This window comes from Battus philenor, unplaced genomic scaffold (assembly GCF_028537555.1).
Source record: "Battus philenor isolate CCGP_79_NKW_IND1 unplaced genomic scaffold, ilBatPhil1.0.hap1 SCAF_15, whole genome shotgun sequence".
NCBI lineage: Eukaryota > Metazoa > Arthropoda > Insecta > Lepidoptera > Papilionidae > Battus > Battus philenor.
This window is the reverse complement of record NW_027181677.1, coordinates 10,323,312-10,350,557: the sequence shown is the minus strand read 5'-3', so window position 1 is coordinate 10,350,557 and position 27,246 is coordinate 10,323,312. Positions and strand designations below refer to the sequence as shown.

Sequence of the window (27,246 nt, the reverse complement as noted above, 5' to 3'; positions counted from 1 at the left end):
ATAAGTTTTAAGTTATAAGTTTTTCAAAAACCTTCCCAGGGATACACAATATTTTATCAAATTTTTACAGCAATTGAATGTATGGTTTCTGAATTTAGCGAGTATACACAGACAGACACATTGATGTTTATATATATAAATGAAATCATGCCAAGAACGGAGAGCATGTACATGCATGATAACTTGTCTAAATTGATCTTAATAATTAATCTTTTTTAAAGAATGTATTTTTATTTCTTAAGTTAATAGCATTAATAGTTATATATTGTAGTTGTAAGATAGAAAGGGTTTTATATTTTATCTTCTCTTCTTTTCACAAATCAAAAAATATTACTAAAATACATACACGGTTGGTCCTTCTTAGGGCTAATATTCATAGCCATATTTAACACAAATTTATTGTAAAATTTCTTATTAATCTAATTTTAATTACGAGAAATGAATTTTGAAATAAATCATTTTCACTGGTATCGACATTATAAAAAGTATAAACATTTTAAATTACCTATATGTATAAATATTTTAATTGGTAATTATTAAAAAATAAGGAGAGTTAAAATTGCAAATGTAAATTTAAAAAAATATTTATACCTTTACATTCACGCTCTTGAGACAAAACAAAATTGACAATTGGTAACATAAATACTTTTCTTTTTTATATCTACAGAATGATTATAGGTGTAAAAAGCTTATTAAAAGTAGTATTAAAAAAGAAATAATAAATGGCTTATTAATAATATGGTAAATAAAAGCTTTACAAAATGCGTATTACTAAATATTAAAATTAATTATTATTTTCTATCCGACTCTACAAACTTTGTACTGCCCCGGAAGTTATAAGTTATTGGCCTGCCGTATTTCAATACAAAAATAAACTAATTTAACATATTTCAGAGTGACTGCATTGGAAACAGATGTATAAACTTGAGCTATGCATTTATCACTTTAAAGCTTTTACATCTATAACCAAACACTCTGTATATGAAAATAAAATATCTTTCTGATCAATTGGTTTGAATATTATTAGGATTCTAACATTGGTTCATTCAGCATCACTTTACCCGCGGATGACGTCAACTGCGCGAGTTACATCGCATGAAGTATCTGCACAAATGCAATTCGACTTTACTAACACAGATTGATTATGAAAGTATTTAGATTGCATCACCACAGACTATAATTTAGGTTGTACGTGCGTTCAATTTATATTTACTAAGTAATTATTTTGATTCATTTTATTTGATTTTCGATTTATCGATCAGTAATTTGTAGACTTTAGAATCAAATGTGAATTTGCTACTAGGATCTATATCGTGTGGTTACTTGCCTGCTTATTGAAAAAGCAAATCTCAATCCATACACTCAGTCAGTCAGACAGACAGTCAATAATTTCAGTCGTATGACGTCTACTGTGGGACTTTTGGCCTTCCTCCCAAAATATGTGATTTTCAATTGGACCGACTGGAAACGATCTGCATCGTCTGCATGTTCTGACGCGTCTTAAGCTAAGACGCGTTTACTACCTTAAGGCCCCAGCGGCTTCCTGTAACTAGTGCTGTGCTATGTGGTAGTAGGTAGCTGCCTTTACTTTAGTTTCGTTTGTCTACGGATCTCCTTATTCCTGATTCGATTTCGTAGAGGGATCCATCTATAAGCGGAAATATCTTAATCAGTTTTAGTTTGTAGGGACATTAATGCCTTATATATAAATGTATAAAACTGAAACACGTTTTTTTTTTCAATGACATTGTATGGCATTTTCATGGGCACTCCTTACTAGTGTAATAACACAGATACGCACCATTGAAAAGCTTAATTAGATAAATTTTTCCCAAGTTATTTTTCTTAGAATTATTTATGGATAGAAATAAACCTCCAGTCTAAAGAATATCAACGAAAAAAGAACTTTTTTCGTGGCTACAAGTTTCAACTTATTATAGCCGACGAAAGAGCTAAAAATAGCATATGAACGTGTGTCGGTACTATCCTTTACTTAATAAAATAAAATACTTTCGGTGTCCGTTGAATTGGATGGGTAGGTCGCGCTTGGTGTTGTTACATCGACCGGCGGTAGAAAGTCGTAAATAACTTTACAAATAGTTATATCTCCCCCTAAATCATGAGTTAATAGAACATAATAAATCTCCATTGAACGGCTAATGGAACCCAAGATAACATACGCACGTACATCCACTTCTCTCCGCTCCTCGATTAATTCTATGAATAGAAATGCCGATGGATTATCCGAATGCTACCCATTGAACTTTTTATGTGAGATTTTATTGCATCGTAGGCGGTTAAGTTTTGATTTCAACACCCTTTTACGACTCGAAGTTAAAGGAGAAATGTAATAAATACATGTACATCTTTCACATTTCGGTTTCTCGTTACAATTTTTATAACGTACGCCTTGAGTTTAATTTCCCGAGGCGGAATAGTGTATCAGATTAATGAGCGCCGGAGGTAGTTCAGTGCCCGAGCATTCGCCAAAGACCACAATGTACCGCAGTACTTTGGTTTCCGACAACGATATCAATGAAATTTTAATTTCAATTCTGGATTTTCGCTTGCAGCGTTATCGACCGGTAGAGAACACTTTTATGATAATATGTGAGTATAAAAAACATTACGGATTTACGGGTAAAATGAAAATAACGATAATAAATATAAAATCATTTATTAAATACTATAAAATTCACGACGTACATATTTACATATGTTTGGAACTGATAAACACACTCAGTAAGTAGAAATTCTACTACTTTGGCCATGTTATTAGAGAAGATAAGGATTGTATGTAATAGGTATTCATCATCATCGTTATGTCAGCCAATTGATGTCCAATGCAAGGCACTGACCTCCCCCAATGATCGCGACGATCTCCGGTCTTACGCTGCCAGCATCAAGCAATATCTCGGACGCTGGGGGCAACGCTATATTTTATTAATAACATAACAATAATGCCAACAGAACTTGGGACTTAATTTTTTAATTTGGTAATCTTAAGTGGGTCCAATGTATGCCTACCAAGTTTTGACTGATGGATCTTGGGGATTGTAAACATTTCTGTACAAATAGTCGCCGAGATTTTTGCTCTTATCCATGTTATATCTTTTTCTTATTTTTTTTTTGTTTATCGGCAAGGATGTTTATTAAATATGCCCGATGAGCTTAAATATAATATATTATCGATAAAAATATTTGACAAGGAGATTTGTCGCATTGTTGTGTATGGCGTTTGATTTTTTTTTTGTCTTAATAGACTGTGGCAGGTGTGTAGGCTTTTGGCAGGTGAGTAGGCAAATGTAGTATATATAGAATATTTAAAAGTTGTAATGCAATCTTTAATTTTGAGTTTATTAATTAGCATCACTTAATTTTTTTATCTCAGACATAATCGGATTAATTGATTATAAAAATAAGCACACGGTAATCGTGCCCTGCATGCTTTTTTTAGCTTCGACCATTACATAAGTTGTTTGGCGGTTTAAAGTCGAATTCTTCTGTACCGTTTAGTACTTAGGAATGTTGCGTAACAAACTACCTTTCTCGCTATATAAGCCCTCATTGTTTAACTCTTAGGGACATTATGTAATAAGTTGTACGTTGTATAACTGTCTATTATGATTTACAATCATAGATAATTTGTGTTGATTTTTTTTTTGTTATCTGTAGCAGCAACTTGTTTGAATAAGTACGCTGTCTCATTTATATTCCTTAAATAACTTTAAATTAACTTTTAACCGTAAATTTTATTACATACATATTTAATGCATATATACGTAAATAATAAAATTACACATACCTACATACAAATTATATCTATAATGAGCTTTGACGAGTTTGTAGAAATAACTTCCGTAGTAAGACAAAAAAGTACTAACAATTATTCTACGAGTAATGGTAGTCCAGCGATAAAGAACTGATCCTTGCTATCGTAGGTCGTGGGTTCGATTCGCAGGATACAATCTTGTATAATTCACACTTTCTGCATTAATTGTATAGGATTTTCTCTGCCCACAAACAAGTTTCTAGATGATAGGCAGCAACGTCCTCTGCGTACCATAATACCACACTGTGAGCGCCAATTCGCCTGCCAAGCGTGGCGCCAACTCCATAGATATCTTTGGGGGAAGTCTATGCCTTGGGCTAAAACGGCGATTCTTTAAGATTCCTCTTATTATTATTTATATTGATGATAATGACTTACCACAATAATCGAAGCAACACACACTGGTGAAGATGACGTAACATAGTGCGAAACTTTCGGGAAAGGATCACAAACCGCGGCATTGAGGGATACGGCGCAAGAAGCAGGATAGTGTCTGTCTATTTTTTTATTTAATGATGTACTAATTAAAGTATATGTTGTTTTTATTTGTGAATATAAAATCTACGTTTAAAATTTTTCTACTATTATTTTTTAATATAAGCGCTGTTATGAAACTTTTATTCGATGAGATAAGATATAAATGTACTAAACGTATTAGATATTAGACATAGTAGAACGATCAATTTATTTATAAAAAATATTAAACAACAATAACCTAAAAATAAGCAGTCGTAAACATAAGAAAGTTAGTGGTGTTATTATATTATAATTGTAATGTTTTATGGTACACGATATTTTTGTTTATTTTCACACTAATACAATCTTTCTTAGTTTTAGTTCATCAAACATTTGTCCGCTACTGATAGACGTATTAATTGACTCTGTAGTTTGTATGGAAAAGAAAGGAGCTGTGTTCATTTTTTTCGCAAATTTTTCTGTACATTAGAAAAGATGCGAATATAAAAAAAATACCTGAGTGATCGAGCCCTTCTTTATTTCGTACAATTAGCACTAGGCGATTCAAATTTAAAACATATTTATTCAAGTAGTCATTTACATGCTTTGCGTTTTGGAATCGTCAATTATTTTTGCATTATAAATAGTTAGCTAGCCGAGCCGGTGGTGCTCGGAATCATGATCTGCTGAAAAGAGCTGATGAGAAACTTAGTCGTTGCTCTTTTTAAATGAAATTTAACATTTTCATGTGTACATTATAATATCAACTATAAATAAAAAAAGCACTTCGTACGCATTTCTATTAACCAAAAATTCTTGAATGCTATAGTAAGATTTATTTAACAATATACTTTTTTATTTTTAAACTAAGGAAAGGAAGACCTAAAATATCTTGTGGAACTTTATTATTTTTACGTACACTCAAACCCATGAAGGGTCTGTTTACTTTTTGAAGACGAAATTAAAACGTAATGAGTTTATTTTTATTTCTTGTATTTAGCAAGTGTCTAACACTACTTTTATATAATATTTTAATTTTTAGCGCATAAATGATATGTTATTAAATATGTATTGAAAAAAACTGTTATAATACAAATTTCTTAATGAATATCTTTCGGGGAATCTCTAATATCTCTCTTTGCAGTTATAAATAGCCGAACAATTCTTTTTAGTAAAATATACGTATAATTGAGTTCGGAGAGGCTGCCCCATAATAAAGTATATCTTAATTTTCATAATTATATAAAATACATACATAAGTAATATAACATTTCATCCAGTCCGTCGGACTACTAAATCATTGCCTTTGTTAAACATGTGCCTTAGTTCATTTACGTTTTAAAAACCCGTAATACCACTTTTAAATTTTAAATTAAGACTCGCAATTTGCAGTCATTTTATTTCTTAGCATATAAGGCGGAACTGTTCAAGTCTCATTTAGATTTAAGGGCCTATTGTAAGGGGAGGCTAAGTTGACGGAAATAGCCGGTCGAGCCATTGTTGGGTATACCTCTTACCGTAATACACACGTATCTGCAAAACTTGTACTAAAAAACATCATGTTAAATATTTGTGGTAATAATTTTTAATTTTGTTACGATTTGTTTTTGTTTTCCGCATGCAATCGTCGGATGAAGCCACGTTATTTTAACAACCTTATGCAGATAAATAATTATGAATTCAAATTACAGCACGGAAGATATACGCGACGCCATGCTCTCCTTAATCCACATGTTTCGCGTATCTGAAGACAAGCTTGAAAGGCACGAGTTCCGCGAGAGGACCTTCGGCGAGCAGCTAAAAAAGATGGTCGCCGGTCTAGAGAAGAGACACCGCGCCTTGGAACCCATGAAGGGCATCGTCTCTAGGCTAGACGAACGACTGTCCAACGTGGAGACGATATTGTTACAGGTTACTTTTACTTTTGTTGAAAAGACATTATACAGGTGATCAAGTTCATTATAAAGGGAGTTAAATCGTCAAGGGAATGAATATACAGCTCATTTGCTGAAATTATTATGATGAAAAATAGATAACTTGTAAATATATATGGATGAAAACGTTCGATAATTAGGTATACAGTGTAGTAAAAACTTTAAAACGGTATATGTATAGCTTACTTATATGTCAGCAAAAATCTTTTACACTTATTTCCAATCATTCGGTATAAAGTGATCACTCTGAAATATGCTATATTAATTTATTTTTTCTATTGGAATGCGAGAGCTAATAACTTTTGGCAGTACAGTCTGCAATGAAAGATAGTAAACAATAATTAATTTTAATATGTAGTAATCCAAATTTTCAAAGTTCTCTTTCTTGAAATTTTATCATTACGTTATTCATATTATTATAAATCACATTAACTATTGATTTTTGAATCGTATGTACCACACGTTAAGGCACAGTGAATGATCTATAAAGCTTGTAAATGACAAGGGGTAAAGCTATTTTACTCGTACATTTATAATCAATCACCATGTGATTGAAAATTGATTTCAGTATTTTTAATCTGTTAATTAAAATTTTCATAGATAATCTAATATATCTACAAATTTACTAATATATAATGTCTTTTACTAGAAAGAAGAAAGAGAAAAAGTACAACGTAAGAAGACAGAAGAGACACTCGATGAAATAAAGAAATCCATTGAATCGCTCACCACCACGGTGACAAAGAATATTAAATCTCTAGCAGCCGAGGCGGATGTGGAAAATAACTTGACAACGAATGAGGACCCTGTAAGCAGGCGTCTCGACAGCACGGACCAAAAGCTAGACGCCATACAGAAGGAGATTGCAGTGCTGAAAAACAGTTTGAGCAGTGTTAGTATAAATATAATGATTTGATGCTGTTTAATTTGATCATCGTCATTTTAGCCGTAAGACGTCCAGTGTTGGACATATATCTACCCAAGAGACTCCCAATAGATCCGATCGGAAACGGCCTACATTCAATGTTTTCTGACGACCTTCATAAAACTTTTTTTTAAATTGCGCGCCATGTAGCCTACCCACTGAAACTTCAAATTACCAATTCGCTGGAGATTCACAGTTAATTTCGTTCTTCTATAGACAGTACAGACCTCTCCATGGCTGATTGAGCGACTGTCAATTGTCAATTTTAACAAAGGCACTTAAAATCTATATATCTATTCCCATCAGGGACTAGACTGCTTTCGATGTTTACATAATTTTCCTAAAAACTATCTCATCGTCATTTCAGCAGCAGAACGTCCACAGCTGGAGAGCTCGCTCATAGACTTGTAATAATCAACAAACCATTACCGTAAAATAAAGCCTAGCAAATGATTGCTCTAACTACTACGTATTAAAGATTTTGTAAAAGTAATCACAAAAAGAACTCGTCCGAGTATGTTCTATTGACTGCATACACTCTAGTTACTACCTGATACCTGATGATGAAATAAATTATCACACCTAGGCAGAAAGATTCACGTTTTAAATTGTCCTTGGTTAAGGAATCCTTGCAAGCCGTGTGCTCAGGCGTCATGGCCGAGACCAATCCGTTCGAGCGCCACATATCCGAGGCTGAGAAGCTGCTGAACAAGTACGAGCTGAAACTGAACGAGTACAACGACACCGTGAACAAAGTGCCCACGGACTTCGTGCCGCTTAGCGAAGTTGCCCTCGCAGACGAAGCTTGGCACAACAAGATGACTGGCGGTGAGTTAAACTTTGATCTTTGTTGATAAACAATTTATTTCAAGAAGTTATTCCTAAAATATATACTCAACAGTTTTCAATTTCGCTTAAAATCCGGTGTGATATATAAATTCAAAATTAAATATTCTTTATTCTACATTCACGTGTCTTAAGTAACATCATTTTTCGATCTCAAGTATATAATCTGTTCGAACCATGATGCTTTTTCAAGAGAATAAAAGGAAGCTTAAACAGTAGGATGATTTCATTAAATGACAGAACTGAAAGCAGTTAGCTACGTCATTTTATTAAAGGATATATGGCTGGATTAAAGAATATTTAGCTTTAATAATAATAAAGGATTATTAATATACAATATAATTTAACAAATAGTAATGGAACGTCAAGAAGTGGAGATAAAGAAAATTCAGCAGCTGTTGTCGGATGCCGAGAGTACCTGGAAGGAACTGCCACGTCGAGAGGATTCTAACCTCGCGCTGAACTTAACCCTAGAGGGCATAGAGAGCATCAGACAAAACTTCACTGAATACCATGACAACTGTAAGCATAATTGATTTATTGTTTATGTAAAAAAGTTATATTATATGTTTATTATTACTTAGTTGTGCCCAAAAGGTTATCGAGTGACGACCGCGAACCCGTAGATGCAGCGTGGGGCTTGCTAGGGGAACCGAAGACAAACTGAAGATCGTGGAAAGTCACTGGATACGGTCAGTGCCTTGTAGACTATCGGCTGACATGATGTTGATGATAAAGAAAAAATTAACAATAGCCAGGCTGTGGTATACAAATGGTCAAATAAAGCTAATAGGATAACAATTATAATAATCTTATAATCTTAGATATCCATCTACCCGTCAGTGCGAACGCAATGCGGTTCTTCGCAAGTAGGCTTTCTTTGGTGTCTTTGATGAGGATATGCTGACAGCAAACAAATGTATAAATAAACGTTTCTTTTGATACGTTTTCGCAAAAGTTTTGCCATCAACATTATTTTAGCAAAATGTCGTCAACAGCTGAACACAGGCCTCCTCCATGGGTTTCCAAAAAAACTGGTTGGGAGCGACACTACACTTGGTACGTGTACTCCACCCAAAAACCTCAAGGTCCAAGCGGCCACTTGTTCTGGTCACCGTGTGGCCTGACCACTGCCACTTCAAATCGCTAATTCGTGCCGCTATCTCGGTTTTTCGTTCGTCATCGGATGTCCTCATTTGATCTCTTCGAGAAATTCCCAATGTAGCCATGAAAAAGCCATGGTTCCTTGAGGGACTGTGAGGTTGCCAATGACGATGAAAAGGGTTTTGTAGAATTTAAGGTTTCAATATTGTCTTGTACTTATGATAATGACGATGAGGTTTTTTTATAAATTATTGATGATTTATATTGTAGATGGTTTATAGATATGACCTAATGGTTCGTTCTCGAATTTTCCATTCTGTTAAGTTTCGTTCTGATGGTATCTAATAAGGTTATTCTTGATTTGCAGCTGTAACACATTTAACTAATAAATTGCGAGAGATGGGAGATCGCTTGCAGACGACAAACGAGGACATACAAAAGAGCCTGACCCAGAGCAACACCATGAGCGAACGCGCCTACAACGACATCGCACGGAGCTACGCTACACTACTCGCCGAGGTTATACTCACAAACTTTATTATAGGCGACGGCTTTTTACTTAATCATTTCAACATCCAAATTCATTTTAAACTTAAATTATTTTCTCACTAAACACATACCGTTCGTTACCTTTAAGAGTGTGAGTGTTCAGTGTATTCACTAGGTCTATACGGTTATGGGAGATAGAATGAAAATTTTTGAAAACAGCTTAAATTATATTTAATGGAATTAGGTGTTACCTTGCGGTAGTCTATCCTAAGTAAGAATAGGGCCAATCTTTAGCGACTTCCGCACATGCAGTCGTAGTCGTGCAACAAAGTGCACCTCCCGCCAGTCCGCTGATAAATGCTATTTATCAGCTTAAATTATCTCATTAGTTACACAAGCAGACGCGGACGTGTGAGAACAACTGGCGACACAGGATGTCCGCCCCTCAAAAGTCGCCAAGTATTTGACACCATAAGCTGTATCTTACAATCTTATTAATTAAATAAAGAAACAAAAAATATTTATATTTAAAATTGTGTTAAAATTGTGTATGTTATGGTTTAACTTTAATTTCATTTACTTTTACTAACTAAAGGACCATTAATTTTTTTCTACTACATTCTATCACTGTACGTCTTCTTAAAATAAAATTAATAAATTAGGATGTTGGAATCAAATATGACACTAAAATGAGGGAACGGCTCAAAGAATAGTTCCCATCGTCTTCTCTAGTTGGCGTAAGAGCCAAAGGAAAAATTTTCACGGACGATGGGCAGTAGCATCCTCCGAACACGTTTCAAACTAAAAACAAGTTACGCCCGCAAACATGGTGACAATTATCCCTGTATGAGTAAATACAAAGAGACCAAACCTCCAGTCCCCGGTAGGTCTGGTACATCCACCGGGTTATTAGCCATGGTAATGAAGAAACAGGTAGTGCTAATCTCAAATAATAACTTCATTGTGATATAACCTTGCCCAACTATATGACTAGGTTCAGCAGTGGATATCCGACTGGTATAGAGACGGTGATGATGATTTTTGTCTATTCCACTCTAGGTCCAAGCCCTATCCAAAAACGAACATGTAATCCTACAAACAGCAGACAACGTTATCGCAAATAAAAAACGCATCGACCACGGCATGCATCAGATCCTACTAGAGATGAGAGAGCTCGTCAAAGGACAGACACTATATTTGAATAAAACTTTAAACGAAAGGTACGTCCAAATGTATTTTGTTTGCAATAAATATTATTTCAGATTAAACAATAAAATCATTATATACATCAATTATAACAATAATTTAAAATAATTTTTTATATGTTTGGTTACCGTAACATTTTCAAATGTTTTTTTACGTTTATATTTAAAATTATTTCCATTTGGTAGTGTAACATTTTATCCAGCCATTTTCAACTACAACATTTCAAAGCCAAAGAAACTTCTGAACAGCAATCGCTTGACCAATGTGATTATTTCCTAATTGGATGTTCAATTTATTAGGAAACCCTTATTGATTATATTGTTATTTACGATCCCAAGTACAGTTAACCTAATTTCTTTAATAGAGATTTGTAAGGGGTCATGGAGCGGGAAATGTCAATTTCAATAAGATCTAATAAAAAGTACGATGCACAATTTATAAGCAAATGACACATTTTAAATTTTTAATAGACTATTCCTTGATTTTCTGGTTTATATTTATAATTAAATAAAAACTTTGACGTCACCAGAGATTATCTATTGCGATGCATATTAATTAATCTTTTTGCTAAGAATTTCTGAAAGCTGCTTGTGCAAAACATTACTACTAATAGATAAATTAACAAAAAATTATAATTTTTTAAACTTTTGTCTGGGCAAAAGCCTTTTATAATTTAGGTATTTGTCTTCTCTCTTATAGACTCGAATATTTTTATCTACCTTATTCGCCTATTCGCATCTCTGGATTTTTTAGATACAAGATTTTTTTTAAAGTACAGTTTTCATAAAAATTTTCTAACGGGGTTACTTTTCTAGTGTAATAAATTTAGGTTAGATTTTAAATAAACATATAAGCTAGGATTAATGTTGAAATAAACTTTGGTTAACAGTAAATACGTATAATGCAATAATGATCACCATTATTATAGGCTAATTGTTCTTTTAATTTTCTTTATAAGTTTTCTTTGTGATAAAATCAATATACAAAAGCTATATAAATACATTAAAATAACAAATAATTCAATAAAAGCTGAACATTGACTATTTATTTACATTTTTTTAAAAGGATGAATGAAACACAATCGTCAATTGTGGGTAGTCAAATGGCCGCGATGGTTGCGTTGACTTCGAAAATTGAATCAGAAATGACACAAGTTTGGCGCCAAATTGGCAGCATGTACCAACAGCTCGCCGCGAGCAAGGCTTCGCTTGACAAATTAACGGTGAGTTTATATACTATGTTCAAAATTCGAAGAAACTTTTACAAATACAATATTAATAACTTAAAAAAATAGTAGAACTTTTCCAACTTCACATTGTTATTTTTTAAATTACGAACTAAAATCATGCTGAAAGAAGAGATTAAAGACTAAAAAAGATTATAAAGTACATTTTATTAAATAGCTCTCAGCGAGGTAATTATTACATTACATTAGCGTTTAATTATTCTAAGTGTCCTGTGTAGCTGCTACATATAAATGTTGTCATTTCATTCACCAAGAATTCTAGTACATAGATACTGCACACAATTCAGTTCAGTAATAACTCCACATTCTATCCGCGTTTATTTCAATTCGTTCATATGCCATCCACTGTGCTAATTCAATTTGCATTTAATTAACTATAGCGTTACGTCGAAAGGTAATTGTTTCGCATTGGCTTCGCAGGGACAAACCGAGCAATATGTTAATGGAAGCGCCGCAACTATGGAAAGCATGAAGGAAAAAGTAAGGACGAGAACGATCAATATATGTTTACTGTCACGGTGTATACTTGTACTAATTAAATAAAACGTTTTATATCCCAGGTGGGTCTGATTACAACACGCATGGCGGAAGTGGACGATAACTTGAACTATTTACTCGGAAGATTGTCCCTCGTGACGCAGGAATTCACCCAGATCAAGACGGGTCTTGGAGAAGCCTTAGACAAAGCTAAATCTAATCTTCTAGCTGTACAATCAAAGTTGAACAGTAAGCCTTGAAAAATTCATACTGTACAAAGTTAACAATTAAGTAAATTATGTCGCTTTCTTAACTTAAATTCACATGAAGTTATTTTTCCCAAGTTTTTATTTCTAATCAAAAATATATTCACCTTCGTTATCAACAACTTTTTGCCATCTAGTATACGAATTATCAATGCCGGGGCGTTTAAAATCAATCGTTTTTTCTGTAAAATATGTCAACAGAAACGACATTACTTTCCGGTCATTAGATTTACGGGAATATTACTCTAAAAATTAGCACTAATTTGTACCGGAAAATATCGCAATATATTTTACATTTTTGGTCCCACAGTTTCGAAAGCTTTTCAGCCATGACCGTATATAGTAATACTTCGGAATAACTTCTAGTACATTAAATAATCCGCTATTATTTTTTATAAGTTTAATTTCAAGAACTCGTGGCGGTCATCATTGATGCCATCATCGCGAAAAAAAAAGTTCGTCTGACATTGACACATCGGTTCGAGAGAACTGTCAAGGACTGACACTACCGCTAGATCTAGATCGGCCTCATCTGATGCGCGCCACGTATTCTGTCCCGTCTCTTATTATTTCAATACCCCTAGATACTAAAATAATGCTTCTTCTATTTACCTAGACTATTTCTAACCCTTATTCGGTTAACGGACTCTTCAAATATCCATTTAAAGATACAAGCGTCTTATGTCACTAAAAACTGCTTATCGGTAGTTTCTTCATACAAATTACATATATGCACAGAATATGTTTTATATTTTTAAAATACAATCTTTTGCCGTTGACGGCCTTTAGTAAGGCTGTGGTTAAAAATATTAATTGCTATATTAAGTTTGACAGAAAAAAATCACTATTATAGTTATTGAACATTTTTTAAACCTTTATTTAATGTCACGTTTTGTAAACTAGTTCAAATTATTTAAAAAAAATCAAATTATTTTGATTAAAAAATATTTAATTATCAAATCCATTAGCTTCTTTTTTAATAGAAAGGAAGTAATTTCTTTGACACCCTAAAGTAAAATCTTAGATAACTATTTTACATTTCAGAGGTAAATAACAATTGTAGTGAATATCATTACGAGCTCTTTTAATAAAACAAGACATGGTACCAAAAATGAAATATAGTTCTTAAATTTTCGTTTCCAGGCAGCGATCCCGGCCCGCATGACATCGACAGCGACGAAAAAGCATCAAAGTGAAATTTGAATTATTACTAAAATTACGTACCAAATAACGTAGATCTAATTAACATTATTATTATTTTAAGCTGAAAACAAAGTAGTCAACTTTGTCACATTGACTGATTTAACGGAAAACCTTTTGTAATAAAAAAAAATAAAACACAAAGTTAACTTTTGCAAATATTTAATCTCTTTTATAATTGTGGATCTATAATATTTATATTGTACAAGTTATGTTACAAGTAAATTTCAACGTGACTGTTGTCTCGTCACCCACGTGAGCCGGTAAAAGCAACAAATTTACAACTGACAAGGTCCTAAGAAATTGTGAATTAACAAACTGTACATACAATGATACCGTAATCTTTATTGTTCTTAAACAATATACACACAAATTATTTGTCTCACATTTTATTTATTTTATTTAATCTTGTTTACAACCTCAATTTCCTATGTGCAATATTAATAAATAAATTTACTTATGCAGATGTACATTAAAATTCGTGCTCTTACAAGTGACTTCGTTATTTTAATTTTAATTAAAAATTATTAAATTTTTAAATCATTTATTTGGTCGCACGATTGAAAATAACCGGTGTACATTCAAATTTGTTTCATTTAATTAAATTTGAATCCAAAATTCTGGTATTTTTGGTTATACATATATAAAATAAAAATCGAACAGTTATTACATGCTAATATAATCCATTAAACATAGGTCATGTGCCATAGTAACAAAAAAAAAGTAAAAAAAAAACAACATATGGTACAAACCCTTTTGCGTTTTTCATTTTAAAACCAAATAGACGTAAAAATGAACAGTTTAGCTGCCACAATTACAAAATGTTTGAATCAATAAATAACGAATACATACAACCTAATTATTCTTAAAGCAAATCATATGATAGTCTGTAAAGGACTTTGTTCTTAATATATTATATATATGATCAATATAAAAAAGGTGCAGCGTGCTTAACTTAGCGTATTTTTGATATATATATATGTATGTCTTATTTGACCCATGTTATTAATTTATATCTATATATGTATTAAATCTATGTGAAGTATCACATGCTTCCACTACCAATATATCTGGCAGTAAAGTTTACTGATATTTCATTTGAAAATTGAACATTGAATTCGCACAGAGAATATCTCGCAAATAGGATATAAAATAACTCGCTTTCAATTGTACATAGGTTAAGGTTGTAAAACAAACAAACAGGTTGAAATACACTTAAAGGTAATTTCTAGACACAATACATTCGTTGTTATAAAACAGCCTAAAACAGGTTCGTCCTTGGTATTCACAAGCCAACTTAACTACATCGACAAAATAAACACCGCCCCGGAATGTATGGAAAATGCTTAATTATGTATAAAAAGGAATGTAAGGTAAACCTAAGCGAGCCAGTCGCTACAGCCATTTCACTTTGGAAAACTTACTATTTTACTAATTTTACCTACATATATATTTATAAGGTATAGTGACTTTTTTAATACAAAAACCCATCAATATGACAATAACATGCCGAATAACCTCATATCCAATATTGTAAACAGGCAAATCGTTAATGGCAGTGGCATGTCCAACACCCATACAAATAGCACTCGAATCTTTATACATATGGATCACTATTATGTACATGGATACAGATATATGTATGCTATTTTAATGCAAAAAATATATACAACTCTTAATATCTTTAAACAGCGCATACCCACCCGAAACCCTCTCCAATGCTCTATCCAAATTAGATACGTGATTATGGAAATCTAAACGTGAAATTAATTGATAATTTGTGCTCACTCATTACAAACCCAAAGCGATACAAGTAAAATCACGAAGCCGCAAAATTGTACACAAGAAAATTAATTCGACATTGCGATTTTGAATCGATCGTGAACTCTAAGCGAATGTCTAACATTGTCCACGAGACCAACCGGTCATGTCTGTGACATCTACTCTGTACAATGCGTTATCAAAATAATATGCGCCTACCGCGGCAGGCCTTTGTGCGTGTATAGATTGTGCCCTGTGTGGCCAGTACAAACATCCGCAACCGGTATCGACGTAAATCAGCCAGTGTGTCCATTATTTATTCCATACTCCACATTACATTGTGCAAAACGATCCAAGTACATTCAAAACGAAACGCAAAAGACAATTATATCATAAGCTTATTGCCAACTAAAAGATTTACAATTTTTTAAATACAGAAAAAGAATTTATTCGACCAACTTTAAAAATTTGACACAAAGTTGCTAATATATTGACATTTTTGACCTTTAATTTTTTTTTAATAACAAAACACGTACTGGCCATGTAAATGATACATTCAAGAAAATGAAATAATTAATCATAAAATTACTATCTACCTTCCAGCCCCTAATAAAAACGACACTCCATTTCATATTATTATATTAACACCTATATTCCACTATGCCGCCGATGATTCGGTATTGAAGCTTACTTTGATAACATTACAGCCTAAGTTATATGTTGTGGTCGGATAAAAAGATGGTGTCGTACCCTTAATACCGTTCACGAACTTTAATTATTTTCATAATTACGCTAACCTGGTCTTATTTGACGCAACTTACATAGGAAGACATACAACTATACACGTACGCATTCAATTTACAACGCGAAACCAAACATTTGTTTTAATTCCCCGATGGCTTCAAAATGTACTTTATACTTATTCATAAAATAATCATACTTAACGGAAAACTAAGTTTAAATGGCCAGTGCATTTTCATTTAAATAAACACGGTTTTTTTAATGTTGGGGCACATGGGAGGCACTCGGTGCCCCCAAAGGATAAATTCGTAAATATTTAAAAATTGCCTTAATGAAAAAAAAATGAAAATTAAAAAAAAAATAAAAATTTAATTTCGGTAATTTTTCCAAAAAATTTCTAATTTTTCTGTAAGTCAAAACACATTAATTAATATTTTTTCCGAAGAATTTGTCATTGAACCAAAAAAGTAATTTAGTTTAATTTCTTCCTGAAAATAAAGTTACAAGGGGTGGAGAAAATGCACAAAAAACTAACCTACAATTTTGGCAAATCAGTGTGCCTCCAAAAAATAACTGACAAATGTCTGCTTGTCTGAATAAATTTAACGCCACTGGTCCAAATTTCTTAAAAGTAAAATTTAGTAACATTAAACTGATTTCATTTTTAATAATAAATTGAAGAGATGTCGCACATTATCGCCGGCATTAACCATGCAAATTACTTAGACATTAATGACAACACTCTTTTATAATTCGTTATGTGTAATAACAATTGATTATCCGACTATATAATAAATATAACAAATTTCAGGATGATTTCCTTTAGATAATTTCCCAGTAAGAGACTTGGACACAGAGAATTAATATTTTTAATTTGTTTATTACAATTATTTCGATACTTTTGTTATTAGTACATATATGAAAACATCAAAATAATTAAATTCAGTGGTTAAGTTGAAAGTAACGAAGTTGAAAGATAAGCAAAAACTTTCTTACCTCTCTTCTGTGTAACATTAATATTAAATAAAGAAAAACAAATCAGTCTGACAATTTGACTGTCACCATACTCATTGCTACTAAATATGTCTGCATATAAATGTTTAAACCCCCCATAAATTTGAGGCACTTAAATGACCTTAAGAGTAATGATATTCTAGTACACACTAGTGGATCAACTTTTCGCTCTGTCCTTCCACAAAGGACCCGTTGATACAACGGGTGTGATACATTTAAAGCTATGGACATGTTTCATGTTCTAAGTTTTATTAAAATCTAACCTAACATGGAGATAGAAGGGTGCTATCTATAGATGATACAAAGTACTTAACTATTTTCTAAAATATGCACCTTATAAACATATATGATCTTTTAACCAGTGCGATTACATACAAAATCTGTGTAATAAAATTGGTGTTTGATGTAAAAAGTGTTACCTTGCATTGTGATAAAAAAGTGTCCCCCATTAGATTTGTTTTATGGTAAAATTTGAATGGGTGCATGAGCGAAAAATAGATCATTTTACGAATAAATTCATTCTTATTTGTATCTATGTATTGTTTTCACTCCATTGTGTTTGAAATAGCTGGCGCACCAACCTGCTCAACAACCAATCCTACAAAGCAGAATGTTACAATGTTCATGCATGTGCTATGTACATATCAACACATTGCAATAACAAAACAACTCCAATCATATGTGTATACTTTAAAATAGTTGCACATTTATATGTACAAATACAACAGGTTCAGTCAACTTTAACTGAATGTAACATTAATAGGGATTTGTACACTGCATGGCAATTCAACAATGTTTTGGAAAAGGATTGCTTTGAATTCTTATTTGGTGATTATGTTTATTTATGTAACTGAAAGCACAGAATGACAATACTATAGATGAGAACTAATTATTTCTTAAATGAAGTACCGAAGCATTGATAACAGTAGTCATTCATGCAAACTGCCATTCAGTGTTACAAAATATTTATCTTATGTACATATTGTCACTTCAAGGTAAGAATAAGGTTTAACATCTAGGTTATGAGTGGGTTATAAAAGGTATTTTCGCGGGGTTTACCTCCGCGTGCTTTTGGAGGAGGGGCGCGAGTGGGAGTGGGTGTGGGGGGTCGCGCCCCCCCCTCTTTCCTAACTGGAGCAAGACGCCGCAGATACAGGCGATAGCGGTGAATCTCGCGGACATCCTGATAACGTTACCACAACCTGCAGACAAGGAAATAATTTTGTTATCTATACATACATACTTAAACTTTATAGGTACAGCACATAAACATTTTTCAAAATTCAAAGTTCTTAAAATTACCAACTGCTCACACACAAATTATGTCTAATTTCTCTAATCAGATGAAACATCCAAATATACATATATGCATATAAATCTATATATGTAAACGTATGTACATGGTTATATACAAAAGATACATAATATTACATTTAATACTGATATATAAGTAATATTCAATAGTTTTAATTTTAAAACTAACTTACTAATTCATCCCATTTCTTTATATTTTAATTACTATAAGTTATTTATTTTTATATATATATATATATACATATATATATACATATACATATATATATGTACATATATATATATATGTGTGTATATTAATATTGCATTATTTACAAATAATCATCATCACAATTATGCACACTGCTGGAACATATAAGCCTTCCCATAGATTTTCAAAAACACAGGTTTTGAAGCGGCCCGCACACAGCCAACTCAAGTCGATCAACTTAATTTTCACTAACAGTAATAACCAAACTTTATTTAAAAGACATTATCAGAAGGATATAATTTTGATATAACCTACAATCTTTAGTTATAAATGTTACCCAGTTGAGAAATATTGCTTCAACAACAATTACCTGACTATTAAAAAAATTAAAGGAATTGGTTTTATTTATTGGTTAATTGTTTACTTTATTATTTAGGACAATTCAATTTATACCTGCTTACAATTCAATGTCAATGTTATGAAACAAAAGTAAATAAAAACATTACAACAAATTTATACATACCTTTCGACTGCCAGCATGATTTCTATGTTCACATAACCAAACTCCTTGCCATGTACCAAGATTTAACTTTCCATCTGTGATTGGGATTGTCAAAGATGAACCTAAGAAACATGCTTTCACATGTGCGGGCTGTATGAAAAAAAGAACACATTTAAGAAAACACATATCAGCAATGTAAATATTTTAAGATTGGCAGCAACAGAAATGTTTTAATAATAACTAAATAATGTTCATTTGAAATATAGACATATAAGAAATATAGATATCTACAACATATTTGGTAATATAGTATAAGTGTAAAAGCTTTAAAGGGTGGAGCTCATGACAGCAAAGAGCTTTTACATATATTTCCAATCATCTGGTATCTACATCCATATATTTTGAATATGGTGTATTATACATTAAATGACAGAAAATGAGCTATACATATTCACTTTTTTCATAACAACAGTTTAAACAAGACACTATTAGGAACAAAAAACAGACAATATTAAGGATTTAACAACAATAAGAAATTATTTTTGAAAAAAAAAAAGAATTTAAAATAGCCATATAAGTTACTAATCTATATTTAATATGACATTATTTATTTTATTATACAATTGCTATAATGTAATAATTATAACATGCCAGTTGCAGTAAAACAGTATTTGTAATAACCAGATAATTTTCAATCTAAAAGTCAATAATACAAATGGCAGCTTTTACTTGATGATTCAATTGTTATTTTTTTGTTATGTATTGTTTAATGAGTGTTATATTTAGGAATAAAATTAAGGATTAAAGAACAAATTTCCACCATAAAATGTTGAAATGAAACAACAGGCTTCATTAGCAATAATTATTCTGTGGCCTATATCAATTGTCACTATTATTTTCAGTGATGAAAATTGTAGATACAGTGTTATCAACTTCATACAAAACTTTTCAATAAATACATAAAAGAACAACAGAACAGTTCATTTATTATTTTATATATGTTGTATATAACTGTTGTTAGTTAATAGACATTGGCTGCTAATTGTACATATTTTTAATGCACACTTTGAATTTAGAACAATTCAAAAATAAATAAAAACAAACTTTGGTGGCACTTAGTACAGCAAGTAATAATTTTCATATCTAATTATGGTAAATTTTAATTTAAGATGTAATATTAATAATTTCTGAATGATTCCAAATAGATCCAGCTGATATTCAACTTACAGTTATTACAAAATGGTTTAGTGCCTTCTTTAATTAACTGTATGTTCTTTTATTAATTGTTTTGAAAAAAATTACATTAAATTGAAATGATTACACCAAAAACTTATTTTTTCATTTCTATTATGAATATATTTGTGAATATTATTTTTTACTATTTCTTTAGTTCAGAAAACATACCAGCTGATTTTCATTATTCAAGGCCTGCGGTAATTAACATATATTAGATGATTAACTGATTTGTAATATCACATATCTTCATTTGCATTCATGTTCTAATTGGATAACTATTATACCCACAATGTGTTGATAAACATTCAACTCATTCAACAGTGCAAAAATATTGTCATTAATGCCAGACACAAGAGTTACCTAAATTTGAATATAGAACACTGAACATAAGCTTGGATACTAGGTGTTAATTTGTTGCCTTACCATATCATCGGGACCTTCGCAAGAATGGCGATAAGGAAGGCCCTCTGGAACTATTTTGTTAAGCATCATTTCCATATCGTCTCTCACATCAGGATCCCAACTTTCATTAAGTGCAAGACTTGCCGAAGTATGCATTACTGTAAACAGTTACAACCCTAAATCAGCTGGTGTAATACTTCGAAATAAATATTTATGTTTATTGAGTTTATTAAAAAAATAGAAGCATGTTTCAAAGAGAGCGGTGAAAATTCTGAAATGACTGATAGGACTGTGGGAGGGGATGCAGGTCGTCGGCGGCAAGAACGTTGTCTTAACAAATACTAACTTTGGATATGGCAGAGACCGACCGCAAATTGTGAGAGTTCAGGCACCTGCTTGAGGATTTCCTCGGTCACAAGGTGTACGCCCCGGTGTTGCGGTCTCAAGTTTAGCTTTCGTTGAAACCACGCGGATCCAATCTGAATTCCACGGTTCGAGGCCATGTTTAATTTTTAAAAATGCTATAGAATGACCGCAAGAACACGGTAGATCTTACACAACATCACTCAGAACAACCTTTACACAAATTAAATCACTATTATCATAAAAGATACATCTTCGATCTTTAAATAGTAATAAATATAACGCGGAGGTTATAAGACAGATTCGACACCCTATTTTCTGCGGGAAGATGAAACAGTCTTCAGTTTAAATGAAAGAGAAAAACGATCGAATATATGTTGTCAACGTACAAATTTTTTTTGTTCAATTATAAAATATTATAAAAGTTTATTAATACAATTTATCAACCACTTTATGTTGTAAAATAATTGTAAATTGTCTTTATAAAAAGATAATAAATAACTAAAAATATTTTTTACACACTATAAGATATAAGCGTTCTATGTATTGAATGAGGCACATTTTTTGCTGTTACGTGACAACTAAATTAATATAATATCACTAAGAAATGCATTAACTTTTTTATATTTATGTATAAATATTTGTTTTTTTTTTACATATATAAACCCACAAAACTGCGGTGATTAGGAGGGAAATTCAAATCAAAAATACTATGAACTAGATTTTTCACTTCTTCTCAGCACTCAAGTTCATGAAGTTAAATTTAAAAAATTTAAAATATAACACCGATTAACATTACTTGCAGTTTTAAATAGAAATGGAAGTGAACATGTCGATAGCACGGTTGCAAATGAAACAGGGAGTGCCACAGGGTGATAACATAGGTGCGGCTAGTAACCAATCCGCGAAATTGGAATAATTAGTTTTTTGTTAGTAGGAGTTTGGAGACGTGTTAATTGTTCATTCTGAATAATATTTTGCTTAATAAAAATGGATCCTTTAATGGACGCTATCAAAAATTCAGCTGAGCCGGAGTGGCTAGAAAGACCGGTAATTTGTGGAATAAGAGTCTGGCAAATTATATTCTTGTGTTTAGCTGGAATAACATCGATCGGTAAGTGATGGTAAATAATAATTTTGGTTTAAAAGAACTAGTGTTATTAAATTAATATATGAACTTACCAACTGAGCTTCATTCACACGAAAAAAACGTTAGGATAGCTTTCCTTGGGAAATTAAGACGCTTATACTGAAAAAGGTATTAAATTGTTATTTTTCTAAGCTAGTAGAAATCAGCAACACGAACAAACTCAATATTTTTTATGAAACGGATCAATTAATAATAGCACTTAAATATTTTGTTATAGTATAGTGACAATATAAATAAGACGTTTAAACGATGGTCTAACTTTCTTCTAAATTCAAAATAAAGTCAATTATAATAATGCTTTAACTTATAATAAAATGCAATAGTTATATTGTTTTCTTTATTTAAAATATATGATGATAGTAATGCGATAGATGATTGAATTATGACAATTTATGTTCCATATTTGAAAATTTAATAAAAATACTTTTTTTATCCTAGGGTACGTACCTATTTTTGTTCTCTTCTTAAGTCACGCCAAATGTTAATATGTATTAGGGGGAACGGAAAGTTTCTGTTGACATGTTTAACAGAAAAACAGATTGTTTTTTACCCCTCCGCCATTGAAAATTTGTACACTACATAGCAAAAGGTTGTTGATAACGAAGGTGAATAAATTGTTCATTAGAAATAATTAAAGAAAGGGACATTACTTTCCGGTTCCCCTAATATATTAGACTGCAATTTTATCAGCGTTGCGTATTTGCTGCCGATATATTTTATTATATAAAATTTATTATTAGTTGTAATGCTGTGCTGCTGCTTCCGTTTCCGCATACCACGCACCAAACAACAAATTGAAGCGGATTATCAACGACGGAAGATCACTTCGAAGTTTCGGCAGCAACTTGAAACAATTCAAGATTCCAAAATGGACGCCATGTCTTTAAAAGACGGTATTTAGTTAGCTATATTCGTACATATTTCACAACTGCGTGTTTATATTATGTGAACATACACAATTTCAGAATAACAACGGATAGAATCAAGATCGAGGCAGAGTGTATCATTAAGTAACTAGTTACAAATTAATATTTCCAATTAGTCTCAATTACGTATCATATTGTATTATATTTTAGGAATCGAGTATTGATGCTCTACCATTACTAGTATCACCTCGGGGTCACCATTTGGAAGTAGGGGTCCTGCTGACTGAATTGACAATTTCATGTAAAATAAATGGTATGATTGTTCAATACCGAATGCTGTATTGATATTTACATCGCTACTTATACACCTGTGGAAACAATACCTAAAAAATTTTCGCTACGTATCAAATAGCACGCCGTTTGTGAACGCGTTATCCTGTTGTGGAGGCATTTCGGTTGCGGTTCTTATAGGCGAGTCGCATTACAAACAAGACAGTTGATTAAAGGGAGTAGAGTTCGCTGAAAGAGTGGCGTCGGTCGAAGCCCGCGGGTTAAGTGTGTAACTGTAAAATCATTTCAGATGTAGGCCATCCATCGCTGACAGGCTTCCCTATAGCTTTCCAATTGTGGAGTTAGAATCCACATTGTCTTCCGACGGCAATAACTAGTTCATCTGTCCCCCTTGTGTCGCCTCCAATTCAGGGCCTTCCACGTTTCGGCTGCTTACGTATAAGCAACACTAAAGGCAACTTGACCAACAATGTTATCTCAACGAACTCCATCTTACAACTGTAGCGGCCACAGGAATTTTTGTCGTTATTGGATAATGTTTGCATCGCGTCTAGAACTCAGTTATATGAGCGAGGCCGAGCCATAGTCTATATATATATAGCAATTGACTTATATGTACAGTAATATTAACAAACAAAATAATAGCAATGTATATACATTATTATAGTTTGTTCATTTAATTTCCCCTATCTTATTTTTGGGGCAGGGATATAAATCTTCCTATTTCACCCTCCTTCTCTCATCCTTCACAATTACTCTTTTTCAACCTTCATAATTTCTATCATTCTCACAACACTCACTCAAATTATAATCATGCATCGCCTACTATCCCTCGCCCCATTTCTCGTTACACGGTTTCGTTACGCTTAATTATTATTACTTATCAGTTTCACAAGCACTCTAAGCAATCAAAAACCTACAATACATTCATTCCCATGTAATGTCTTTTAATTATCAAATAATAAATTTAAGATATTGAACAAAAATATTAAAAAAAAAATCCTATTAAATTGCGAATTGTTAATTGTTATAAATCTTGTGAATGCTTTGCTACTGTATTAAAGGTATTCTCAAAGTGACCAAAAAACTCCTTTCCGGTTTGTTGTGGGCTCTCAAATCGAGTTACATACGCTAGAACTCCATGTTCGCTAATTAGTACTTACTTTGCTTGTTTATTTTATTACAATATGTAATGAGAAAATTTAATCTTGTCAGATGTCTGTTTGTTTATTGATAAGATAAAGTGGCACAATGCTCATGTGACATAAACATTGCTTTGTCTTCCTGCGGTCGTCAGCCTTGGAACTACTGCATGAGAAGTCACTTATAATGGAGGACAACAAGCAAGGCTCGCAGCCCAGCTCCATCATGTCACCGCAACAGAGTAAGGAACTAATTCTTTTCTGAACTGAACAAACATACTTTAGTAGTTTTTTGCTATTATTATTTTGTCTCATTTACATATCTGCTTACTTATATCTACGTCACTCTGGGTTGACTGGTAGAGAATCCCTAAATGGTACTATGTCTGCCATTGTCTAAAGTGTTGTCGTTTCAGCTCCTGGACGCCCAATGCAAGGCATAGACCTTCCCAAAAAATTATATGGGGGATATACTTTAATTGCCACGCTTGATAGCCGGGTTGGCAATCAGTGTGAAACCCACGACCTACGTTCGCATGTCTCATACCTACCGCTAGGCTACTACAACTCTTTAGTGTGTATATTTTTAATTTGAATATAATTAATACAAACAATTTCTTGCGGCATTATCGCGAAGACACTATACAGTGTGACTGGTTATGTAAAAGTTGTAAATGAGTTAACACATAACTCATTTCCAATCAATTAACACATACCTACTAAAAATCAACGATGATGGCTCTCGCTTGTGAATTCTTATTATCTACTTTATTGAGGAACAAAAGCGTACTCTTTATATTGTAGTGTAACTATAAATTGAATTATAGCAACTATTAACATTGTCACCCATTGGCAGGTTAACAAATAATTATAAAATCAGATCCGAAGCAGCGATATTTATATCGTATAAGAACAACATATTATAAATATCTTGTATGACAAAGCGATATATATACATACGAAAAATCTGACATCAACCGTTTGAATTGTGGTAGAATGCTAAATGTGGCTTGAAGAAGTCTATTTTACAGGGTACTGTATACTATATACATTGGTCTCGGGTGCGACAAATAACTCTATGAAGCTTCTTTTAAAGCTTGATGATGTAACATATATAAGGCAGCCAGTGTTAAACATAACCCGCGATAAAAAATTAAAAAAAAATTGTATAAACAAGGCCATTAAGGCTCAAGGTTTTCGAATTTCGACTACCTAGGTAGGCACCTCACTAGGAGGAGCGACGACATTGTCAAGGATGCGAGATGTCGCTGTATGCGGGTAGCACAAGACCGGTCATCGTGGCGATCTTTGAGGAACGCCTATGCTTAGCAGTGGAAGTCTATCGGCTGTTGACGTGAAGTATATGTACAAATTTTTTTTCACCTCAATTCAAAAACCTACTACAAATTATTAACACCCAAATATTCTTTAGATATTTCTTCAACATAATATATAAATAAAAATAATTGTTAAATAATGCTCGTTATATTTTCAGGTTCACTAGACGCCTCATTTCAACCGGAGAACGGACAGAAGCCCGAGCCCCAAGTTTCAGGATCGAACTTTGTGAAATTTGCAACAAAAGTGGCAAATTTATCTAAGCTCGGGCAGCCAAAGTCACCCACGTCGCCGACTCCGTCCGGAAATAAAATGGATTTTTAGAATTTACAAATTTCATAACTTAACAATATAATTATTAAGAATCTCCATGTGTATTAAAATGGATTTGCAATCAATCTTTGAAAATATATCTCTATAATAATAACATGTATTAGGTAAACGGGTTTTTGATTATACAAGTATTAAAAAATACACTTGATGATATGTCTTACTTGTCCCTGAACTTAACCACAACTAACTATGCGATAACTATGGTATACTATGTGATATACTATTATAACACTTTATTACAAAAATATCAAAGATATTTAGACTGTTGTTAGATATTTTTTTAAAAATTAATTCAAAACCTATGATTATCAATAGCAGAGGTGAAATTATACTAATCTACTTAGCATGTCAATACAGTGACGCGCTTATTGGGTTATTCTTACAAAAATAATGTAAATTAACTTCTCTCGACTAGGTTTTTCGTGTTATTTATTTGCTAGTATTCCTTGCTACTACTACCATTGCCATATTGTAAACCCTCTTTGTCAATATCATACACCTACATCTGTCCTTCTCTATTTTCAGCCATGGTCCTTCTTTCCCCTATATGTATAGCAGTATATACCTTTATAGCAAAATATAAAATTAAAGATTTTGAAATCAGAACACATGTCTGATAAAT

General features: G+C 32.4%; 2 protein-coding genes and 1 long non-coding RNA gene across 3 annotated transcripts in view; 2 read left to right on the top strand and 1 right to left on the bottom strand.

Moving 5' to 3' along the window:
* The window catches only part of LOC137918929 (uncharacterized), a 50,405-nt gene extending 35,860 nt beyond the window's left edge, over positions 1 to 14,545 (top strand). The window contains 10 exon segments of the mRNA XM_068761866.1: positions 5,980 to 6,199; positions 6,872 to 7,114; positions 7,771 to 7,975; positions 8,348 to 8,515; positions 9,465 to 9,616; positions 10,646 to 10,806; positions 11,858 to 12,014; positions 12,459 to 12,518; positions 12,599 to 12,764; positions 13,904 to 14,545. Coding sequence (XP_068617967.1) covers positions 5,980 to 6,199; positions 6,872 to 7,114; positions 7,771 to 7,975; positions 8,348 to 8,515; positions 9,465 to 9,616; positions 10,646 to 10,806; positions 11,858 to 12,014; positions 12,459 to 12,518; positions 12,599 to 12,764; positions 13,904 to 13,977 — 1,606 coding nt within the window. The 3' untranslated portion in view covers positions 13,978 to 14,545.
* Positions 14,137 to 21,836, bottom strand: LOC137918928 (UPF0047 protein YjbQ). Its single transcript, XM_068761865.1, has 4 exons — positions 21,488 to 21,836; positions 21,163 to 21,299; positions 19,525 to 19,653; positions 14,137 to 18,699 (listed from the first exon to the last, which is right to left on the bottom strand). Exons 1-4 carry the CDS (start codon positions 21,642 to 21,644, stop codon positions 18,625 to 18,627), a joined length of 498 nt encoding a protein of 165 aa, XP_068617966.1. The 5' UTR covers positions 21,645 to 21,836; the 3' UTR covers positions 14,137 to 18,624.
* A 3,120-nt stretch (positions 21,837 to 24,956) lies between these two features.
* LOC137918763 (uncharacterized) lies at positions 24,957 to 26,772 on the top strand. The gene is made up of 2 exons (XR_011106708.1): positions 24,957 to 25,195; positions 26,449 to 26,772. It is a non-coding gene; the product is annotated as an uncharacterized lncRNA (long non-coding RNA).
* Positions 26,773 to 27,246: the final 474 nt, after the last annotated feature.